The sequence below is a fragment of the Anguilla rostrata genome, chromosome 4 (genome assembly GCF_018555375.3).
Source record: "Anguilla rostrata isolate EN2019 chromosome 4, ASM1855537v3, whole genome shotgun sequence".
Taxonomy (NCBI): Eukaryota; Metazoa; Chordata; class Actinopteri; order Anguilliformes; family Anguillidae; genus Anguilla; species Anguilla rostrata.
The window spans coordinates 63863146-63887084 of NC_057936.1; the positions used below are offsets into that span (position 1 = coordinate 63863146).

The 23939-nt window shown below is 42.3% G+C and overlaps 2 protein-coding genes across 4 annotated transcripts; one reads left to right on the forward strand and one right to left on the reverse strand.

Moving 5' to 3' along the window:
• Nucleotides 1–1483: 1483 nt before the first annotated feature.
• On the forward strand, nt 1484–4530 carry ttr (transthyretin (prealbumin, amyloidosis type I)). The gene is made up of 4 exons (XM_064333826.1): nt 1484–1610; nt 2613–2755; nt 2983–3118; nt 3444–4530. Exons 1-4 carry the CDS (start codon nt 1545–1547, stop codon nt 3549–3551), a joined length of 453 nt encoding a protein of 150 aa, XP_064189896.1. The 5' UTR covers nt 1484–1544; the 3' UTR covers nt 3552–4530.
• A 118-nt stretch (nt 4531–4648) lies between these two features.
• On the reverse strand, nt 4649–20751 carry b4galt6 (UDP-Gal:betaGlcNAc beta 1,4- galactosyltransferase, polypeptide 6). Of its 3 annotated transcripts, none has more exons than XM_064333824.1 (9): nt 20594–20751; nt 14468–14584; nt 13515–13628; nt 11580–11704; nt 11042–11158; nt 10401–10588; nt 9890–10012; nt 8890–8991; nt 4649–7632 (listed from the first exon to the last, which is right to left on the reverse strand). In XM_064333824.1, exons 2-9 carry the CDS (start codon nt 14565–14567, stop codon nt 7485–7487), a joined length of 1017 nt encoding a protein of 338 aa, XP_064189894.1. In that variant the 5' UTR covers nt 14568–14584; nt 20594–20751; the 3' UTR covers nt 4649–7484. The 3 variants fall into 3 exon arrangements, with proteins under 3 accessions (XP_064189894.1, XP_064189895.1, XP_064189893.1); XM_064333825.1 differs by lacking the exon at nt 20594–20751 and adding an exon at nt 20336–20585; XM_064333823.1 differs by lacking the exon at nt 20594–20751 and adding an exon at nt 19492–20329.
• Between the last annotated feature and the right edge of the window lie 3188 nt (nt 20752–23939).

The following is a 23939-nucleotide window of genomic DNA, read 5'->3' on the forward strand; positions in this document are numbered from 1 at the left end:
GCTTGTAACTAACGGATTATTGACAACTGCATTGTTCATTTATTGAACATTATTTATTCATGCACTGTACCTCCTTTATTTATAATAATTATTCCGTGATGATATGAAGACACACATCCACAAATTCAGTTAGACCTCTCCCTGCACCTGTGGGGATTTTGGGTTATTCTCTTTTTGTTATTATTAATAAAGGGAACTTAATAGTCTCTCTCTCTCTCTCTCTCTCTCTCTCTCTCTCTCTCTCTGTCTCTCACACACACACATACACACACACTTACACACCACAATACACACAGTAATAGTTAAAGAAGTGGATGCAGAATAACATGAGATATTATTGTATAAACCTCTTCGAATAGAAATTGTTCTCAGCAGGTGTTATATGCCTCACAGTATGAATGTGGATTTTTTTTTCCCACCGGTAGACTGCCACGTATATCTGAATCTCATGCCGAGTTTCCTCTCAAGGTGTAAAGGTGACATTTTGACACAATGGAATACCTACTAAATTTTTCAATGTGTTACAATCTCTGAAACTAATTTACCTTGCTGAGTTTGTGAAGGAAAACGATAATGCTTACTTGTGAGTCAACATTAAGGACAAATGTTTATTGAATACAGGCCTAAAAACGGCTTATTCAAAATTATTCAGTCAGTCAGTGGTTCACGTATTATTGTCACTCTCTAGCGACCCCTGCTGGTTAATCAGGCAGCTGTGGACTGCGTATCAAGACCGCGATATGAAAGGTCTTTCCTCTCTGCGTTCACTCTGTGATGCTGTCACAAAGAAGCGGACATCCCACATTAGGGTGGAAAACTTATTTCCGAATGGATCTTTCAGCATCACAGTCCCAAACACCTCAACATCAGCCAAGAAAAGGTTAACTGATCACACATTTACAGTTTTCACAATTGCCAGCTCAGTCTCCAGACTTGGACCAGATGGAATGAAATTGTGGTTTGAACTGAAAAGGGTAATTGATAAGCGTAGCCTGAAGAATCTTGTAAGTTTTTGTAGGGAGAAGTGGTGAAAGACCATGTTTTTTTTCTTTTGTTTGGTTGGGGGGTATTACCAAAATCTTCTTCTATGAGTAACTGTATTAACATAAAAAAATATTATTTTCTGATTTTTTTTGTTTTTAGCAGGCTATAGTGCCTATTACTTTTAGATTTTTTATCTTCTTTTTGTATTGGTTATTTTACGGTCTTCTTTTCTTGCATTTTTTAAAAAATTGGTGTAAAGTCGAGTACGCTGTTAAAAATTATTCATCGTTTCCCTCATTTTTAAAACGAGCGTTGCAGAAAGAAGTCCACAAAGAGTTCGGCAGCAGCTAATTCCCGTTTCTGCGAGTCTTGCAAAGCAGTTTCGTCGGGGTCACTGATTCTCCCGTTATTTACCGAGTCAATAATCGGGGTCAGCAGGTCCACGGTCGCCTGACTGGGCACAGCCGGCGGCCCCAGGGTATAAAACGCCCAGACCTGGGTTCCAGGGGCCGCGAAAAAAGGAAACGTCGGCCAGGGTCCTGCGTTACCGGGACGACGGAATGGGACACAGGGGAGTTTTGGTTGTTCTGGCCACGGCCGTCTTCCTCTGCCATGCCGTGCCGGGGGTGAGTGTCTGCGCCCGTCCCAGGGTTCCGGTTTCGGGTTGCTGAGTAAGACCCTGCTGATCGACCTCGTGAAAAATGAATCATCCACTTAGACTGAATGTGTTTTTTTTTAACAGTGGGTGTGGCAAGCTTTGATCTTCCTTTTAAAAAATACATATATTATTTATATTAACCCATATTAGATTTATATTTGACAGCTCATGATTCATACCTTGCTTAATGAGTCATGTACTTTTTTTTTTTTTTTTTTTTTTACCTGGCCTCACAGTTTAGAATTGTGTTTCATAATTTCATCATTAGCTTGGCAAGATGGCATTTAGTTTTTTTTCCTTACAGAAGCTGTACTTCTCTTGAAGGCCTTGCTTCAGTTATCGTGATGAGCAGATATTTTATTTTATGTATTTATCTTTACTTACGTACTTATTTTACTTTTTTTGGGGGGGGGGGGGGTTCTATGATTGTACCTTTTTTTCAGTCTTAGGTTAAAATTTATCAAAGAGGTTGATGCTTAAAATTGTGCACAATAAGTGTAGGCCTACTTCTCAGCCTACTGATAGATACCAACATATGCATATGCTACTTGGGCAGAGACACTGAAGTGCCAATCGCAATCTTCACTGCCATTACCATCAGATGCGTTTGTTAATGACAGTATTCCACATCCATGACAAAAACCCTTGTATAGCCTACATATTCAAATAGGCTACATACTTATACATTTTATGGCAAATACGTATTTGCACATTTTTTTGGATTTCAAGACTTGTTAATTATTAGCTGAGTAAATATATTTCTTTAGGGTAAAAATAGAAGTAGGCCTATATCAGATTGAAATTGTATTCGTATGTATTCGTTTCACATATGAAATTTGCATAGTATTAGTTAAAACTGATTTCAAATGGATTGATGGCAACTTTATATACTACTGATATTAACAGCATCTCTGCTGGTTTTCACCACATTAGACCAATACACAGGCCGATTCGTTTTTGTACGTCACAGGATGAGAAACATGGGGGGTCTGACACTAAATGTCCCCTAACCGTCAAAGTCCTGGACGCTGTGCGAGGGACGCCGGCTCCCGCAATCACGTTGAGGGTCTACAGGAAGGCCACAGACGGTTCGTGGGCGGAGGTTACTCGCGGGTAAGTAGAATGTTTCTCAATGTCCGTCACCATTTTGTCGACCTTGACCGTTTTCCCTAATATTCGAAAATCAACCCATCCCGGACATTTTAGCCTGATACGTAAAACATTATTATCATCTATGTCTTTCAAACGAAATGGTCTAAGTAGCACATACGGAAACGCCTTTCCACAAATTACCCGAGCACAATGATAAGTTTGGCACGTAACCACGTTCTCTCGCCCAGAGCCACCGATGCGGCCGGCGAAGCTCACGGTCTGATTGATGAACAGAATTTCACGCCGGGAGTTTACCGGGTGGAGTTTGATACAAAGACATATTGGAAGGCGGAACGGCAGACGCCCTTCCACGAGCTGGCGGATGTAAGTAAAGTCTTGACTTTGCGTTTGCATGCTAAAAAAAAAAAATACATTGTCCGTCCACCACCACCAGTAGGCCTAGTTAGCAAAGACCACAGCTGCCTTGATGTGATGGTTCCCTTGTTTGTTAATCAACAGTTGAACGAACAAACGCTTGAAGCGTTTCAGTTTGAAGGCAGGAAATCTGTAGCGTTTTCTTGGCTTCATTCAGTTTAAATTCGGCACGAGTTAATGATCGGCGGTGACTTAGTGCTTACCTGATCAAAGTTTGTTCGAAAATGCGCTGGCGCCGTCGGTCGTGACGTTGTGTTTGTTTGTTTGTTCGCAGGTGGTGTTCCAGGCCCACGCGGACGGACATCGTCACTACACACTGGCCTTGCTCCTCAGCCCTTTCTCCTACACAACAACCGCAGTCGTTACGAACGCTCACGAGTAACCGCAACACACATATTTTTATTTCCCCCATCTAGGAAGTAAATGGTTAACAATACCGCATTTAGTCAGGTGCCCTGTACTGGGGCAAAATGAATAATGAAAATAAAATGATAATGACCTGCTTAGATGGGAGAGGAGAGGGCAAAACACTTCCAGCAAGGCCAACGTAGGCCAACATATCACAGATTTGCTACAAGTAAATAAATGCGAATTCATTTTCATAAAGAGACTGAAATAGAAACTACGTATGACACTAAAAGAGGCGACATGGGTATGTATGCAGTTCTACCATTTTAAAGCACCACTATAACCTTCATCTTGTCCTCGGGGTCTAAAATGACTCTTTTCAGATTTAACAGCAGTGAAACGCCCCTAAAATTAAATATTTTCAGCATGAAATTTGATTACTTTTCCCGGAGTGACCCGACCATGAAAAAAGTAAGACAATGTCAGTTTTATATTTTTATAAAATCAGTACATCAGAGTACAAATATTGTCTTGAACCTTTTTTTTTTTTTTTTTTTAACCCTGCAGTAATTCAGAAATCATAACCATAATGAAGCACCACACATCTATTACATATTTTTAAAAATATTGTTTTAGTAAAAACAAGAAGTGGGGACTTAAAGCAGTCTCTGCGCTGTGATGGAAAAAAGTTATTCACCGATTTATTGATAAACAACAGGTTGTTTCTACAGGAAAAATATTTAGGGTTAAAAATTTTATTCAAGAGGCCTTATCGCAGGGGGTCTATCACAAGGATGGGTTATTTTTAACAGTGCAGACGCAGGCTGCATGCATAATATGAAGACAATACAAGGGTTAAAATCCTGTGAAGGTGCAACTAAAGGAATTATGGTTATGACAGCCTGATCACTTTTTCAGATTTTCTTTTTTTTTTTTACTGTTGTACGAGTGCATTTGTGTGACATTACTTCATAAGCACTAAATAAATTTTACGATCGTCTATGCAACTTCAATCAGTTTGATCTGAACCTACCATATCATTGAGTGCAAATCGTTGTCTTCATATGAGGACATCTTCTAGAGAATGGAGAATGTTGGGAGGAAAAAACAAAGCCTATAGAAAGCACATCATGAATATGGCAATGGAAGTATTTATTCACATTTGTTTAAAAACAAGGTTGCAAAGTCCAACATTTTAGCTAGAAACTCTTGTCATTACACAGCAGGAGGTGAATGGATTAAATAAATTTTTTTTTTTTTTTAAATGTAGAGTGGTAATTGCATACACCTTGTAATTTGGAACACACCGTTCAAAATTCCATTCCATTAAGACTTTCACTGGGAATGTTAGCCCACAATAACAAAAACAAAACTTTTCTTTTTTTTTAAATTTATTTTTGTCTTCAATCATATCTTCCATCGAGGTCACAGTTCATGAATCAAAATCAAACCTTAAAAACATCCACACTCAAAATGACAACACCCCAATCCTTACTTCACAACCAAAAAATGTAAAAAAAACTTAAAAATAAATAAAAATTTAAAAGAGCATTTCTAAAACATCTGAAAGAAACAAAACAATAAAGGCACAGTTAAGAATACTGCAATAATTCACATTACAACATTGTAATGGTGAATACATAAAAAATAAAAAAATAAAAATAAAAAATCATTTAGGATATTTCAGAAACAGACGCAGCAAACGGACACGCCAGGCGGTCCCTGGCGAGCGGAGGACAAACGTAAACCGTTCTCAGTGTGATTCCATTGGCAGCCACTACTGCAGCGTGTCAAACGTTACGCTGAAAAAAATATGATATGATATAATATGAGCTTCTCAAAACAGTGCTCAGATTCCAAAAGCAGCCGTTTATTCTGCTCCTTAGGTGGACACAAAATAGCTTAGAAACCCAAAAAAAAAAAAAAAAAAAAACATTCATCCAACGAATATTGCAGGTAGCGGGACTGAAGACTGAAATGTGCTAAACTCCGATTCAATGCACTAGTGCCCTCATAATTAGTCTAATTGATATTTCCCACATGTGTATATGTAAGTATTGATGTACGAGTGTATGTACACAAAGTATTTTTTTTTTCTTTGAACAAGTATAGCATACGTGATGTACATTTTACAGTAGACTTTGTTTCTTCATTTCCTTCAAGTCTGGATTTTAAACTTGTTTCGTTGGTTCCAGAAATTCAGAAAAGATAATAGTTACATGGACTTTGGCACAGCTACCTTGCTAGGATTCTTTCAGTTTTATGGGCATATGTATACAACCAGGCTTGCGTAACAAAAATCAAATAAAGACTTTCAACCCACAGTTCAGCTGAAATATCAGTCTACACTGGAGGTGGGCCTTTTTTTTTTTTTTTCCTGCTGCCCAGGACAGTCCTAAATAATGGTCATCCATACCTTTCCCTTGTGGTCAGTGATTGGGTCAAGGTTCTGATCCTACAGCACACTCAAGACTGAAGTGCAGCCAGCACCACAGTTGTATCTACTAAACGGTTTGAACATGAACACTGGCGAGTGTACAAGCAAAACCTCAATGCTGGAGAAAAAAAAAAAAAAAAATACATTTTTTTTTTTCCCCCCATCACGCACGCGCACGCACACACACACACACAAAATAATAATATGAACACCGCCAAAAAGATGACAATGGGTACAATGATGTAACAACTTCCTTTTGTAAGCTTTTTTTTGGTGCTCATGACCCATATATTCATTTTCCAATGCCATTCAAGAACAAAACCGGTTGCTCTGTCATGTAGCCCTTTTTTCCTGACCTGCTGCTAGCTTAGGTTCCAATGCAATGATGCAAACCAGGTGGAAGCTCACAGTACAGCCTGTGCTATCAATGTCAGAAACATTCTGCCATTCAGCAGCAGCTGCCCCCCCCCCACCCCATAGCTGTACCCAGCAGGCCCACCTTTTAACTGCTAACCATAGAGTTTCTTTACACAGTGCACTTCAAAAAAAAATAATAAATAAAAATCCTATGCAACTTTTTAAAAAGCTTGAATTTTATATTTTATTTTTATTTTTATTTTTTTTTTTTACAAAAAATTATTTTATTTCCCTAGTAACAAAATAAATTAAGGCATGCAGAAAGTACTGTCAACCGAAAAATATTTTCCTTCAAATGTTCGGTGCACATTGTGTTTATGAATTAGACTTCCTGTACAGAAAGCCCATCATTTTATCAGCCATACATGAAAGGGCGGGTGGGGGTGGATGGGGTGGGGGGGCAAAGGTACAGCTGCCAAAACAAGATTTCGTAGAACACACTTCATAATAATTCCAATATGCTAGACAAATTTTAAATGGCAGTATTTACATGTTGCATTCATGCGAATGGTCTGACCGGTATGGTACAATATACAGCCGAAGGACTGGAAAACGCCTATTATCATACATACAGTACCAACAGGAGTGCTCGTGAAACTTAACTTCCAAAAATGTTTCTTTGTAAATTTACATCAGACCTATGCCGTACAAATCTTGAACCTTTTCCTCTTTGCCCTTAGGAACAAAAAAAAAAATAAAGAAATAAAATAGATATGCGTAGAAATACGTTAGGACAAAAACGTGATGGAGATAAGCGTGAAATGTTTTATGAACAAAATTCAAAATAAGTTACAAAATGCAGTCTAGAGCCTAAATGCATTTAAGGGTTTGCTGTGGACACCATAGTTCTTGAGGCCATCACTCCTTCCATTTGAAATATGTAGAATTTGTTGCCAGGACACACACACACACACACACACACACACACACACACAACCACACACCATAGATTTTTCCCTCCAGCAGAATCCTTCCTGAGGATAACAGTAACTTGGCAGCACACCCTTACAGTTCCAGTTAACAGTGCCCTACGGTCAAGGCTTCCTTCAAAAGGTCACAGCGGACCAGGCGCAAAGGTTCGTAAATCCCGCGCGCGGACGACGACGGACGCGCTCAGTAGTCTTCGACAGGCGCCAGATCCGGAGACAGGTCGACGGTGATGTTTTTATACAGGCCACTCAGAGTGACCTCAGGCGTGTACTTCAGGTTGTTCAAACCATCGAGGTGCTGCCTCTCTTTGGAGTACCTCAGCAACTTGTACCTGGTGAGGCAAAAACGCTAAACAATTACCAGGGTCACGAGCTGAAATCGTGAGATTCTGAAGACAAGCTGAGCAAAAAAAAAAAAAAAAAAAACAAACGACTAATAAAATCATCATCATCATCATCATCATCATCAATCATAATTTCAAGATCTGAACTTTTTTTTTTGCTCCTTTCTTCCAAGTACAAGTATGTGGTTATAAAAAAACCAATATGACAGTATATGATCTGTGACAGTCCAAACAGTAGATACGACCGTATAGGTATTACATAAAGGGCAACACTGCTTGTAATCTGAGAAGGAAGACTATCAGCAAAGAGGAGGCCATTGAACTGAGGGTCACAGTTCTGTCTGAGCACTCTCCTCACTGCTAGAGAACCGGGTCAACAATATCACTTTCCCAGAGTACGTAAAACCAGGCGTTGGACAAGTAAAACCCCCCCCCCCGAGAAAAACCCGGAGTCTAGACATCTAGACAGAGGGGTGAAAATCTTGGTTCAGAGTTCAGTTTCGACAAACAGGTTTGCCTCAGATATGGCTCAGCTTTTACGCAGGTATAGCCTGGCTATGCTACGTCCAAGTTGGGTGGAAAAACTTTGACTGTTAGTTCGTAAGTTGAATAACACTTGTCACCATCTTTACTTACCTACTCACAGAGCCAATGTTTGTGTAAAACAGAAAAATAAAAACATGAAGCTTCTTTTTTTTTTTTTCTTTTTTTAAATGAATCTCATGTCACAGATATATCCGGCAAGTACACATTGAGTTTGGGCAAGGTTGACCAGGCAAGTGTGGAAAAAACTTTTAAAACAGGAAACACATAACAGCTGCAGCTTCCTTTCCCAGTTTTCAGTAGCCCCAGGATTTAAACACTTTCATAGCAATACTTTTTTTGTTTTTGCAAAACAAACCTTTCTATAACAAACCATAGGAAATTTGGGGGAAAAAAAACAAAGAGAACAAATGAATAAAAATGAATACATAAAAATAAATAAAATCTACACCATAATATTTTGAAGAGGGGTCACTGGAGATCAATTTAAAAAAAACAAACCCACAGCTTTAACACAAAACCAAGAGTGAATGAGTGTTTCCCTTTTAAACTGTGTTTGTTCCCGCCCCACCACCCCCCCCCCCTCCCCCGTCCTGTCCCATCCCTCCCCCCCCCCCCTGTCTTGTGTACTGCAACGGTTCGGTAAGAAAAGCACAGCCCAACCTCCCTTGCAGTGGTCGAAAACAGGACAACAGCACTGACCTGCCCAAAAACTGCACCTCCCCCCGATGGTGGTGCGGGATGGACTTGTACCTTCCCACGTCCCCCTCTGGCCGGCTCACGTTGAAACCAGCGTAGTGCACTCTGGGAAACAACGAGCACAACAAGTCATTCAGGGGCATTCTCAGGGTGTCAGTGTCTACCGAAAAGTTATTTATTAATTTTTTTTTTTAAACCCATTCAATACAAATTAAGCTCCAATATAAATAAAAGAATACTGGCAGAAAATCGGTGTGCAGACAGACAAGATGGACAGCACATAACAGTGATCATCTTCCTTGTAAACCTGTCCACATACTGAATGGATCAGGGGAGCAGGGGAGCAGGGGAGCAGGGGATCCGGGGAGCAGGCTGGCAGTGATATTAAGGAGCGCCTGAACCTCGCCTCATCGGTTCGGCAAGTTTGGGCAGGCCCGACTGGGGCGGCGGCTCCCCGCCCCGTCAGCATGGAGCACCCTGCAGCTAGCCAGACGCAATGCTGCCCATCCTCTCACTGCGCCTTCCGCATGCTAGGCTAATATGGCTTTAGGTGAACTCTCACACTCTCTCTCTCTCTCTCCCCCTCTCTCGCACACTCTCTCACTCACTCTCTCTCTCTCTCGCACACTCTCTCGCACACTCGCTCACTCTCTTACTCTGGCGAGATTAATGGCGATTGGCTGCCCGGCACACTTGTTTTACATGGGGGGCGGAAGTGCTTTAACGCTCTTAAAAACAATGTTTTGGAACACACAACATTTAATTTGTTGACTTCAGAGATCAGGCTTTGATTGAGTTTTTTTTTTGTTTCTTTAAGCGTCTTTGATGTTTAAATAAAAGGAAAAAAAATAAAAAAATTTAACTGACGAACACAATTGGCCTAATTCCTGGAACCACGGTAACAGCCAGTAACGTGATCACACTACAGCACAGGTCTATTAAGTCCAGTCCAGAGGACATGGTGAACAGTCCTGGGGTCATTAGTGTCCGATCGGTCACTGACCTGTTCCAGAGATCGTCATCCTCCCCTCCCCAGCCCCAGAATGCATTGGGAAATCCATTGATCTTCCGGAACTGCTCCACGGTGAGACCGCTCACGCCGCCAAAGAACTCACTGTAGGGAAGACTGACGAGAAAACAGCAGAGAGTCACCAAACACACCCCACCGTTAGCCGTGAGCACATCGAATACAACCCCAGAACACACCATCTACAACCCCAGAACACACCGTCTACAACCCCAGAGCACACCGTCTACAACCCCAGAGCACACCGTCTACAACCCCCAGAGCGCACCGTCTACAACCCCCAGAGCACAGCGTCTACAACCCCCAGAGCGCACCGTCTACAACCCCCAGAGCGCACCGTCTACAACCCCCAGAGCACAGCGTCTACAACCCCCAGAGCACAGAGAGAGTGTGTGTGTGTGTGTGTGTGTGCGTGTGTGTGTGTGTGTGTGCGCGAGCGAGCGAGCGTTTTATATCAGTAAACCCAGGCGACCAGCGAGAGACTCACATGTACATGTATTTGTCGAGCTTGGCAGCGAAGTGCCGGGGCATCTGCCCGCAGCCGTAGTAGTTGCGGTCGTTCTCGGGGATGTGGTCCACGTCGTGGAAGACCAGGCAGTCCCAGTCCAGGTCCTTCATGGCCTCCTTGAAGCCCACGTTGAACAGCATGGCCCGGTTAAAGGGTTGGGTGCCGGTCTAGGGAGGAAGTGACATCACAGTGACATTTACAAAACGAGACAAAGCAGCGGTTCGTCCGTGTAGAAGCCGTACATGGCGCGTGCGCACGTCCAGCGAGATTAAGATCGCTAGACTGGCTATTCAAATGCATTCATGTCACAGACGCCACAGCGTGAGTCAATAGGCATGAACCGCAGCGCTTGACACAGAGTAACCCTACACTCCGGAGTCTGGAAATGTAGGCGTCTGCAGCGCCTGGCAAAAGAAGACCAGCAGGTGGCAGCACTGCTACACAAAACATGTCTGGTGTCGAGACAAAAAATAAGCAAACATAACGTTAAAAAAAATACACAAGGGCACATGCATACACAATTTCTTTTTTTATTTATTAATTAATTTTTTTTAAAGGCCAATGCAAACAGAAAGGAAACCCTCACTAAGCAGCACGTTTAAAGGAAGAAAGAGAGGTACCTGCTCGATGACGTAGAACGCAAACTGCAGGCGCTGCCTCTGCAGCATGGGGGTGAGGTGCTGGAACAGGATGGGCAGGTGCTCGTGGCGGTTTCGAAAGGGAATGAGAACGGCCACCTGGCGCAAAATAAAAAATAAAAATAAAAAAATTCACACAATTTCAGACACAAACCGATTCCACCGCGAAAACCGGTCACACGCGTGTCACATGACCTGGGCCAGACAGGAAGCAGAGAAAAAGGTACAACGGCCACACAGGACATCCAAACGGACGAGCCTTGTCATCGGCACGTCATACCGTTAAACGATCATCACAATCACAGGGCAGCGTTTGCGCACAATTTTTAACTGCCGATGTCGAGCGAGCACGTCTCCCAACATTAAACTCTGAAACAGTTTAAAAATGCACGTCGTGCTAAATTTCCTTTTATGAAGAAACTGAACGATTCGATCCTTTCAAGCCAAACTCCAAACATTCATGCAAACAAAAAATAATTTATTTTTTTTTATAATTCTTGCGCTGGGTAAGTCCGCCAACCTTCCAACGGGGTCTGCAGTCTCGAGGTTTCCAGTGTCCCCCAGACTGGACGTTCAGGTGCTGGGAAAATCTAAGCTGGATCTCCTCCATGGGGATTTCAGTCATGTTCACATCGATGTGACCCTCTGTGAGGCGAAACAGGGGGAAAAATGTCAACATAAGAGCTCAAAGCTACAGTAGTCGGAAATTACAGTCCTAGAGCAATCAGGATATTAAATAAGAGTTTCAAAATGATGTTTCGTTGGAAAAAAAAAAAATGTATCATATATTACATCCTATGGCTTACAGTGCTTCCAGATTTAACACAAGCTTCTAAAATCTCTGCTCAGCTTGTCAAATAATTGTCTAATAACTCAATCCACATATATGCAAGCATTTGAAAACAGCGTCTTATGATCATAAGCTTACAAATCTTCAAATTCCATTTTTTTTTTTAAAAGATTCATTATACAAATAGGCTATAACAGGGCAGCTCAACCCTGTTCCTAGAGATCTACCATCATGTAGGTTTCCATTCCAACCGTAGTATCAAAGCACACCTCACTCAACAGCCAGAGAGCTAATTGAGCTGCTAATTAGCTAAAATCGGGTGTGCCAAGCTAGAGCTGAAATGAAAACCTACAGGACAGTAGATCCCCAGGAGCAGGGTTGGGCAGCCCTGAGTCACACGGCGTAGGAAGGGTTACGTGCGTACATAACGCAGGGCCACTTCCTGTGAGAACGCCATCTAAACACACACAAGGCTCGACAGGGCGCACATTTGAATCTATTCAAAGCCCGGAGCCCAATACGGAAATTTGGCGACAGGAGGAGTCGCGGGCGGAGTCACGGGTGGAGTAGTCGCGGTCGCTCCTGGTCGCGGAACGACGTGGGAAGTGGTTCCGGGGATACGAGCCCGGAAGAGGGAACGCGTCTGGCTGGAAACTCTTAATTTGGTGCCCATAAATTGGCGTGAAACACAGCCGTTTGTTGTGAAAACAGGCAGCAGTGGTAATGTAGCGGTACGGCGTTTCTGTGCGACAGGCCGATTTGTAGCGGGGGGGGGGCAGAGAGCAGGTTTCTATCTTGACATGGGATTAAGAGATTAGCAGAGCTACAATTTTTTTTATAACGAGAGGATTTTAGACCATAAGAGTTCAGGAAAGGTAAAACAACAACATCACCGATTCCACTGCAAAAGAGCAATAGTGCACATTAAATTAAATTGTTCGGCATGACAACATTCGTGCCCAGTCTCAGAGGTTCTCAGTCCGATAATTTTCTGTATAGTTTTGGAAAAACAAAAATCCACCAGCACAGGCGGTTTTAAAAAATTAGCTTTTTATCCATTTCATATATATACATAATTTTTTTTTTTTTTTTTAATCTGATCCAAAAACAGGGATCAATATGAATTTCCATGTAAATGGATCAAGCCCTTCTCTTAAGCCTCTTTAACCAAGCTGCAGAGGGGACTCATTTGATCCTCTCCAATTAGCTTGCATTCATGACTCATGCTGCACAAAATCAAGGCCTTTCCCAACACAGCGATGTGCCCAAACAACACAAAACAGCCTAAATGTTTTTTTTCCTCCATTTAAGCCAGTTTTTGGCTGGACCGCAACAGCGAATAGGGCCAGCCCTATAAACACAAATGTCTGTGACTGAGTGACTGAGTGATGAAGTTACACCAATGGCCGGTCGAGTTATGAAGTTACGCCATTGGTCGGCCGGTCCAGCTATATACTGGGTTAGGACCTGGTCTTGTTTCCCCCAGTTTTGCATACGCAACATCTGCAAAGTGTAGAACAATTATTCAGCGGCTCCTAAACAACAGCGGGAACTGACAAGCAGAGATACTCCCGTCTTCCCGTATAGCACCAACCGAGCGAGCGTTTCAACTCTTCGAATCACGCAGAAGCAGATTTTGGGGGGGGGGGGGGGCGCAGGACTTACTCATAGAAGGTAGTTTCTCGGGGCACGGGAGATCGCGTGCAATGGTGAAATTTTCGGGGAGATATGCGGTGGGGTGAACGATGAATTCGCTGGAGTTACTGCCGTCAGGGTAATCTGCAACAAAGACATGGACGACAAACATTTAAAAAATAAACAAACAAATACAGCTTAAATGGTTATTAATGTGCACCCTTGTGCACTAAAATAGTGTATGCTCCTAAACTGATAATCATCCTAAGGGTAGATATAAATACATTGGCTCAATAACTGCATGGATTACCCTTGAATACACTGAACAAAGAAGAAAAATAAACCACAAAGTCACATCTGCTAATAATTATTTAAGACCCATGAAAATAACAAATACCTCTGACGTTGGCGGATTTGTGAAACAGGGTTTGCAACGGTCAGCTCATACTGGCCAGCAGTGTGTCCTCCCAAGATGCACTGCACTGCTTCACTCCCTTACATTTATTTCAGAGACTACACACACTTCAGTTCTAATCAACTTGGATAATGTGCATTGACCGCTTACTGCAATATTGTTTTACTGAAGTTATGGTGCCTTAAATTTTGGGGAAAAGTTCATCTCTTCCAGTTGTGGACAGGGTGGGGGGGGGGGATTCTCAAGCACGTATCCCCCAATTAATGAGGGAGCTGCTTGTGACACCATATTTGTGAACGCAAATCAGGGCTGCTCCATAAATCATTAAGCAAGGGGGCCCACAAAGTTATAAACAGACCATAATATTTATTTCACATTTCAGGCTCTTCTTCTCTGCACTGCGTATGGACATGTGAAATGAAGCCTTCAAATTTTGTGCGCAAAAAAAAAAAAAATTTTTTAATGTAAAAAAATCACCCCTGTGCTTTATATAGAGTTAGCCATTAAAATACAGCCCGCACTGCTGCGAGATAGAAATGGATAACCGCAGGCCCCACAGCATACCCACCGGTGCCGTTCAGCGTGCTGTTCTTATTGGTGTACGATCTGATCATGTGACCGATCGTCCGGACGTTGTCCCTGAGCATCATGCCCTGGGCTTGGACCATGAAGTAGTAGGTGTTGGCTGAGAAAGAGGCAGAAGAAAACACGTTTCAGAGGCGGCCATGTTTAATTCATCGCCGCGCGTTACGCAACAACGCTCAACCCTTTATGTGCTCCGGTTATTTTTACACACACATTCAGAGCACACAGATTAAAGTCTGTGGATCTTCATTTCTGACAATATTACTCTGGCGACACTGCGCAATAAAGCAAAAGCCGTAAATAAGGAAAGAAGAAACACAGAATCTGGAAATAAAAAACGGGTATAAAAGTGAAAATATAACCCATTTACAGGGTTTAGCTCCCCCGTCAGAGATAACTGAAATATGCATCGAGAACAGCTTGAATCCCTGCTGTAACACTGAGGGATGCTACCATGAGACGGAACCTGACCTGCTTTTTAAAAAGAAAAAAAAAAAAAACATGCTGTTGTACATCTCACTCTCTCTCTCTCACGCACACGCACGCACGCACGCAAGCACACAGCTGAGCTGCAGTGTCTGCTGAGTTTACATTCACATACAAAAAAATTACTTTATTTTATTTATTGTTTTTAATCAGTAACCAACTCAGACCCAAAAAGCCAAGTGAGCAGAGCCAACTGCCCCCAATTAACTGCTTTATGTTTCAATGAATCAATTAAATTCTTCAGTGAAGTAACAGTGAAACCCAACAGGTCCTACAGCTCACCAGGGCCAGGGCGACATAACACCGTGCGAAATATTCGACCGACGAAGTGCCTGCCTGCCCCAGCTGCACAGGATTCCACTCAGCTGATTGGCTGACCAGGTGGGAGGCAGCTCCTGGCTGCAAGCATTGTGGAGAACGGCATTGTGGAGTGTGCCCTCTACCATCTACACCAAACGGGCAGGCCAACCCAGGCATTCCAAAGTCAGGTATCTGGTATCCGGTGAATAGCGTTCCCAATTGCAGTCAGCCATCGTTTTCCCTCACCCTCATCCAGCAACAGCTGCCCCAAAATAAATTCCTGCTAACACCAATGTTAAAGCCTCGCCATTTTGCCACAATGCAGCAAAAAGCGGCATTTTCTTTTCAGCAAAACCATAAACCTAGATTTTCTTTCATGCTAGCGTGCTAGCAAGTCGAAGAACGGCTTCCAGGCCAAGTAGTAATGTCCATCCCCTCGGTTTGCATTCGGTAGAAGGGGAAACCTGTGACTGGCATCACCTGTGAGCACCTGCCCCTGTTTTACTCTTTAGAAAAGCAGGTAGCCTACACCTGGAGCATATGCAGTCGTTTGGGGCTCTCTCTCTGCACTCACTACAGGTACAGAGCTGTCCGAGAGCTTTTTAAATCAGGGGGACACAGCCAGCTACGCTTCTACATACAAAACAAAAACCCAGGCTGGTATTCCCCTTTAGTCCTTCAACTTTAGCATCTCATTTTGCATTAGCATACACACAGCATAAATTAGTAAGTACTACAACCAGACAGACCATACCGTTTACAGGAAATCTCAACCTGCTTTTGGCTGGGAAGTGAGCGAGCGAAGCCAAGCCCCGGTCCTCGGTCTAGTGAATCATTTATTACCAACCATGCAGAGGCAGGCGCAAGGGCATTTACGCGCGCGCACAACATTCGCACCTCTCGCGCTAACGCAGCTAAACCGGTTCAAGCCCCTTCCCACGCTCGGTAACCTCGGACACAGGAATCCCCATGATGCAAAAGCAATCGTATACGGACAACCCGTCATTCCCGTTCGTTCAGGCTGCGTGTGGCGGACCTCTTGTGCTAATGAATACTCCGTCGTAGTGCGTTTCACGCAACTTTTCTTTCTTTTCTTTTTTTTGACCGAGACTTACGCATGAAGGACAGAGACAAAATTATATTTTATCGAGTCAGAAACGAAACGAACATGCGCCAGGTCACTACGAAAAGCGTGTTTTTTTTCTTCATAAAAACTGCGTTTTATTTCGGTTGCGGTCATGCACTAAATTAAAGTCCCATGCATGAGCGCAGAGGTTACTCTTTCATTTCCTTGTCATTTTCTAATGGTTTAGGAAGGATGAACTATCAGTATTTCCAATTACATTGCTGAAAGTTTTTTTTTTTTTTTTTTTTTTAATGCATGGAGCTTCTTAGAGCTCACCTCACTAGTAGAATACACAGCCTCTTCTAGAATTTGCATTTTAGGGGGAAAATTCAGCCTGCAAACACATCCAGCAAGTCTTGCTTCCCGATACAGTGGCTGAGATACAAGCCTCAGCAAAATTTTCTGCTCAAAAAAATATAAACTTTTTTTTTTGTTTACTGAAAACACGAAATGAATTCCCCACTAGACATTGACCTAGACGTCCCATTGGTGGCACGCACGCACGCACACATGCACACACTTCGCATATAGGGGCACACAAGGAACAAAAAGCAAGCGGCCATCTTGACTGGCAGCAAATGCTGTATCGTGTTGGCGCTGTGCAAACACACGTGAGAAGTACAAAACTCCTTCTGATGCATAAGCCAGCAACAACAAAAAAATTATATTCCCCAGCATCTGTCTGCACTTCATACCCACGCAATATATTATCCAAATGGAAAATTAATGGTGAACATGCATCCACTACATGTTCGTCACTCTTGTTTGTAAAGCACCTTTTCTGCATAAGATAACAACAGTGTGGCAGATGACCGAAAAAGAAAGATCAGTTCTGCTTGTGTAAGGATAATGTGCTCCGGTTTTCCATCGCACGCATTTGTGTGTGAGCGTGTGATTGTGTGTGTGATGGGCGAGGTCGAAGCAAACGCAAACATCCACCGCTAATGCAGCACAGCTGGCACAACAACAGCATCACTACCTGGAGCATCCGAAAAGAACAGAGGACAGGAGGCGGGGGGGGGGGGATAAAAAGAGGAGAACAAAAATAGAGACGTGTACCACCGTGACCCACTTTCTGTGACAAAGCCTCACTCACCCATTCAAATAGCTTGCTGTTTCAATACAGCAGGTTTTTTAAAAAAGTTTTCTTTTTTTTCCTTTTCTTTTTTTTTTTTTAAATCACCACCAAGACAAATCAAGCACTGGACACAACTTTTTATGAAATGACCAAAAAAAAAAAAAACCCCCACCAATTTCTGAGTTACAGCGACAGAAAGAGACATTCCCAGACACACTGAACACTCTGGAGGACAGGATAATAGAACGCAGGCGCTTGGCTAGATACACCAAGAATTTACGCCTAACAGACCTTAGTCCTAAGCACATGGGATGCCAGTGTTTTTTCATATTACATCAGCCACTGATATGGAATTCATGGCTGTTATTCCATAGTTTCACATTCCTCAAAGTATGTTTTTTTTTATTTTTTTATTAGCAACAGCACTAGAGACTGTGAAGGATAGATATGCTTATTTGGAGCAAGAACTTGCCTTTTGGAGATTCACACATACATAAACATTCGCCCCAGCACGATAATTGTGAAACGTAAACTTCTGAAGACAAACGATCTGGAACAAAACGAGTGTGTGTGCAACAGCTAAATAATGCATGCTAAATACTGGCAGCAGTGTGGTGTGGTGCGGTGGGACAGGGGTCTTGCGTCTGATAGACTGGCAACTGGAGATTGTGAAACTTCCCCAAATGCAAATGTCAAAAATTTCCCCAGAAGCTTTAAACCAGAAGTGTCCGATCTTACCCAAAAAGGACGAGCGTGGGTGTGCGGGTTTTTGTCTTAGCCTAGTACTCTCAAGAACTGATTCAACTACGTAACCAAGCATGGTCAAGACCTTGATAGGAAGAATCAGGGGACCTTGGTGCAGGGCAAAAACAAAAACCTGAAATCAGCCATCTCTGACATCCAGCGAATGCCACGGGCATCCTAATGCACTGCTCCTGCATCAACCCAGCCTCAATTAAAATAACCTGGTCATTCACGTCAACCAAAAGGAACACCCAAAATACAGTGACTCATTGCAACCCCCTGCTTCCCTGTCATACGCCGGACATTAACTAGCCTGTATAAGCTGTTTGTTTTTTTGTTTTGTTTTTTTTGTTTGGACACGTGCTTAAAAAAATGCCTTGGAAACAGCGCGCGCATCACTGGCCTGCCGTGGTAGTAAAAGAATACATTCGACATACAATACATTCACCTGGACGTAAATACAGGAACAATTTGCATAAGTTTAAACGGGGTCGTCTTGTGCATTACGCAAATCAGTTTTTTTTTAAATGTAAAACTTGATTTTCACATCGCCTTAACGTAAAACCTAAATTATAAACAGGACAAAATTAAGATGACACTACACAGTCATAGAAAGGCTTTGCGCCTTAAGTAACCAGCTGGCCATATATATATATATGTATTCTAATCAGGCTCTCGGAAGCGGATTTAGCTTGCAATGAATTATCTTCAGCGCATGGACGGGAATTATTAATTTGTGTTATTAAACTAATCATGTTGGCAAAGCGCGGACTAAAGCCTTTAGTAAAGGCGACCAATCATTGCGATTGCACGTGCCCACATCAGTTGCTCAGCAGCCAGCTAGCTACACCACAACAAGACGATATTAAATTTGTAATCACACATTGTATTCCAGCAACTTGCACATTGTATTATGCATTCATTTAATAATTTTTTTTTAAATAACAAATTTTCTCTTTTTTACTTTGACTGAAGTCTCAAATGATATGCGATTGATTTTAAATATACAATTTAAAAAATTAGGGAAAGAACATTAGCTAGCGATTGGCTAGCTAAGCGAGCAGGTGCCTTTCAGGTACACCATCTTCGTCTACCGGCGCAGTCAAGTTACCTAGCTAGCTAGCTACCCAGTAACTTACCTAGCCAGCCAATTTGCAATGTAAGGTGCGGCACAGTACATTTTCCAATATCAGAACAGCAAAATGTGCCAACAGAATTGTTAAAAAAAAATGTCTTCTCTTTTTTATATATACATCGATTTGAAAACACTCACCTATTCCAGGGGCAACATAAATGAAATAAAGGCAAGATGTAGACATGGAGAAGAAGAAGATGAAGGCCAGGAACGAGCGGTTGGACATCCGCAGCAGCCGCCTCCAATTCATATTTGCGTAGATGCGCGAGTTAAGGCGAGATAGCTAGGTAGCTAGTTTGCTAGCCAACAATCCCATACACGATCTCGTTTGAGATGCCGAAATGCTGAAAGCTGGAATTACATCGGTCATCCAATGATCATATCGGACATCCAAGACTTATTGATATAGTCCGCATCGTTGTGGTGAGCGGAGGCAGCGAAATTGCTAGCGTTAGCTATGTGAGCTCCGATAGCTAGCGTGTTTGATAGACTGCAAAACGATGGCTATTGCTTCCCTGGACAAGAAATTTCCAGATTGAAAGCCAGGCCTAAAATCAAGCACCGTCCGAACATCGTCGCCAAGCCATGCTGCAAGCGTTAAGAATATAAAATGAAAAATATTGTTATTAACGTTAATCTCTCGCAGATTAACATGTTGCTTGTTGTTTAGGATTGTATATTCCTTCTCCGGCAATAAAGGTTTAAAATTCAATATGGGAAAACGGGTCTCAGCTTCCTCCTCCCACTCACTGACTCGCTGATGTTTCCAAAACACTCGCACACTTCCACGCAGAGCAAACGCGCCCGAGATTAAATATATTCATTGGAGACTGGATTGCTAGTGCGAAATGGTCTGCATTTACGAACGAGATTTACGAGGCTACAACCGCAAAAATGTGCATTCGTCTAACATTTTTAGCACACGGTCCCGAAAATAAATTCACTTTTTCATTCCAATTTATTTCTTGCTGGCGTTGCAAACCTGGTTTCCGGTGGGTGTACCCGAGCCAAATCACCCCGCCCTTTTTCCAGCATCACCAATGCAGCCAAACGGACTCTGTTTAGGTAAGAGGACGCAGCCAGCTGATTTATGGGTACTTCGGAAATCTACGTACGGAGTTGCTGGTTGAAGAGTTTAGGCTAGTTTGCAGACAATATGAGATCTGATGTTAAAGTCTTTTACGGAGGTACATTTACGTTTTGAAGGCCTACGCCCTCTATTGTCCAGAATATAGCGCACCTGCGTGAAACCATTGAGAATCTGGCGTAGAGAGGTGGTGCTGAAGAGACGAATTGACTGGCCTGTACAGTAGCAGCCGTCCACTGACTGTGGTCAGTGTCGTCCTGGTGATTCGATGTTTGAATGGAATATGTTTAGGAGAGGGAGTTCAGACAAAAGTGAGGTTGGGTAAAAAATGTTTTAGAAAGGCGCCTTGGACTTTCAGATTCTGAATAGGCAGAGCAGTGTTACACTCAGATAATGTGGGGTTATCTTCAAACCGATATCTCCCCGCAGGAATTACATTTTTGAGTAGCAATTTTTTTTTTTTTTAAAGTCACGTATGCCTGAATGAGATCAAATGACTCAAGCTGCTCTTTCGCAATCGCTTGATTCGTTTAACCATTTCAGGCTGAGCGAAAACTCAAAGCGCTGAAACCAGACATTATGCAGAAATGCAGGTGGGCTTCATGAGCACGGAGATACTCTCCGTTCTTTCGACGCTTGGGGGGAAACCATAATATTGGGTGTAGAATCGTTCTTGTGCCTATGGAAATCATTTTATGTACTTTATTATTTACCTTTAATTTAATTGAAATGTTAATATATTGCCTCAGAATAACAGACATGTAATATTTTATATGTTCCTGTATATATTCCATAGGTACCGGTAAAGAAACTGAAATGTATTTATTTTCTTACAAAGAAATCTATCAATCAAAATAAAACTAAGTAGAAATGAGTGTGACGACTTGCGTCTTATTGAGTGTGACTTGACTTTTACATGGTTCTTACGAATTTAGACGTGCTTGTGCCGTGAATGAATGGCGGAATTTGGTAAGTGACTTGGTAACACCTGCTTGTTACTTTGTCCATGTGTAGCAACATAACAGACTGTTTCTGTTCAGTTCAAATAAGCCCACAGTCCTGTATGGCTACACAGCAAAATGTGAAGTGTACAAACTCTGATAATCAAAGTACTCTTAACCCAAACAGAGTGCATATTGTCACGTTTTGGGCTCGTATACACTGCTACTTAATTCAGCAGAAGGGATTTTTATTTGAAATATGAAGACAATTATTAGTAATATTTACGCATAACAACTCCGGCTTCGACACCTCGATAATTATCAACTTGTGTTTAGTTATCATTACTCTAGTTTTCAAAAAAAAATGGTAAAAAGAATGGTAAAAAGAACAGAAGATGTGTTTGATGTTGTTGACAGGAGATTTAACTGATCTTTGAACATGACCTGTCTGGTCCATGCCAGTCAGTGTGACCAGCAGGTCAGTCAACCCAGACACCACAGTAAAGTGACAGACCTGCACGGAAAATCGAACTGTAGACTTAAGTATACCTTTCATGGGTTGTGCCATGGGCCAGGTAATGCTCTTTCTTTAGGTGATGCATTGGTTTTTTGTCTGGAATGATACGGTGTTGCTTGTGGTTTGAATTCTGTTCTATGCTCTGGGTAACAGGAGTCTTGAGTCAGTAATCTGGTTGTCACAAATATTGTGAGGAAGGAGATATTTTGTTGAGACTGGAAACATTAGGCTGGAAGATGATAACACCTTGCAGCTTGACTTCTTCATTTTATTTACTCATGAATTTGCAAGTTTCATCTTCCTGTTTTTCTGCCTCGCATCTGACTGGAGTCGATGATAACAGCAAATCTACCCTGATAGCGAGGCAGCACTGTAGCTGACAGGAATGCATCCGGTCAGCTCAGGCTGACTTTATACACAGCATAAGAGAAGGAGAGAAGAATGGACTCTCATTAAAACCCTGTCGGCCTTCCAACCGTGCTGCCTGGGCTGCACGTAGCTCCCAGAAACACAACTGGAAGAACTCTCCAGTTGGGCAATTTCTGCAAGTTGGCATATTCATGATGCAAGTCAACATATTTATACTGTTTATACATTTAAGCATATTTTACCTATGGCTACCTCTGTTATGCAAAACAGCCCCCTTAAAATGTACAGGGTGCCTTTTCTCTTTTGGAGAGGACCCTCTTACCATGAGATGACAGGATGACACCAACTAAAGCACCAGCCAATCAGATGGTTTCTCTTCTGCGTGACATGAATACCCTTAACCAAATTCAGGCATTTACACAAAAGGTAAATGGAATATCAGACACTGAAAGACTGGGTCTCAGTTTCCCTCAACTATGATGTGTACAATGCAAACAAGAACATTCGGAGACAGCTGGGGATTTTAACCACAATGCCCAGCACCCCATTGTCTGGTCTGGTGTCCGGTGAGGGGCGGGGGAGGGGGGGCGGCGAGGGGGCATTGCCAATGAATGGTATTACTTTACTATTTTGAGAGAATCAGCTTCCAGCTTGCAGTGCATGGCCATTCCTGGTCTGGTCTTGTTATGCAATTCTTGGTGCTTAAAATGGTGGTATTAAATAGGCTGAGATGTCCTGTCCAGCTTTTAAATTCAGTATCAAATGTTTTGTTTCAGCTCTGAACTTGTGGTATTTGTGGCACACAGTAGTACGTTCTGATATAGGACCTTGTACACCTGACGACATTTTGTGATCCGATCCATGTCTCCACACACAATGAGATCTGACCAGCTCCCAAGATGGTGGAAGATGCATTGACTGAGTTCATGGCCAAATGCAAATTCATCAACAAAGGAGCATTTGCATTGGGTCACTGTATGGCTTACCACTGTACCAATTACCATCATTTAACTGCCAGGTATAAACAGGGTCTTAATGTCACATTATGCCAGATGAACAAGAAAGAAAAAAAACCAGCACAGCTTACGCCAACTTTTCAAGCTAGTGTATTATTTTAATGAGGAAACACTGAAAGCTGAAATTATTGTGAACACTTCAGGAAATGCATTTCTGAAGTAAGCAGAAGTAAAAACAAAATCAGCTGCACAGAAGAAACCCTCAAAGAAAAATTACTGGAGAAGAAAAACGATGTCACTGACAAACAAGCATGGCCAAGAATTGCTATCGTTGTGATCTCTTAAGCTTTAGACTTACCCACGGTGACGCCTGACCTTTTATTCAAATTCCAACATCACCATCTAGTTAAATGTACTATACCCTGTGGGTAATTAATTTCAGAGTGTGTGTGTGTGTGTGTGTGTGTGTGTGTGACCTCCTGAGGATACTATGTTGCGACTGGCGAATTACACGGCTACAGATCTGAGGTATTTTAACACAGAAGCCATCAACCATTCCAGGCTTTGTACATTTTATTCATTTATTCGTTTATTTAAAAGGAACAAGTACACATTACATTGACACTGTAGCCGATGCAGTATTGGGTTTCCTGTGCATGTGCATATTGTCAGCATCTGATCAACTCCACACAAACACGCATATAGGCAGTATCTAA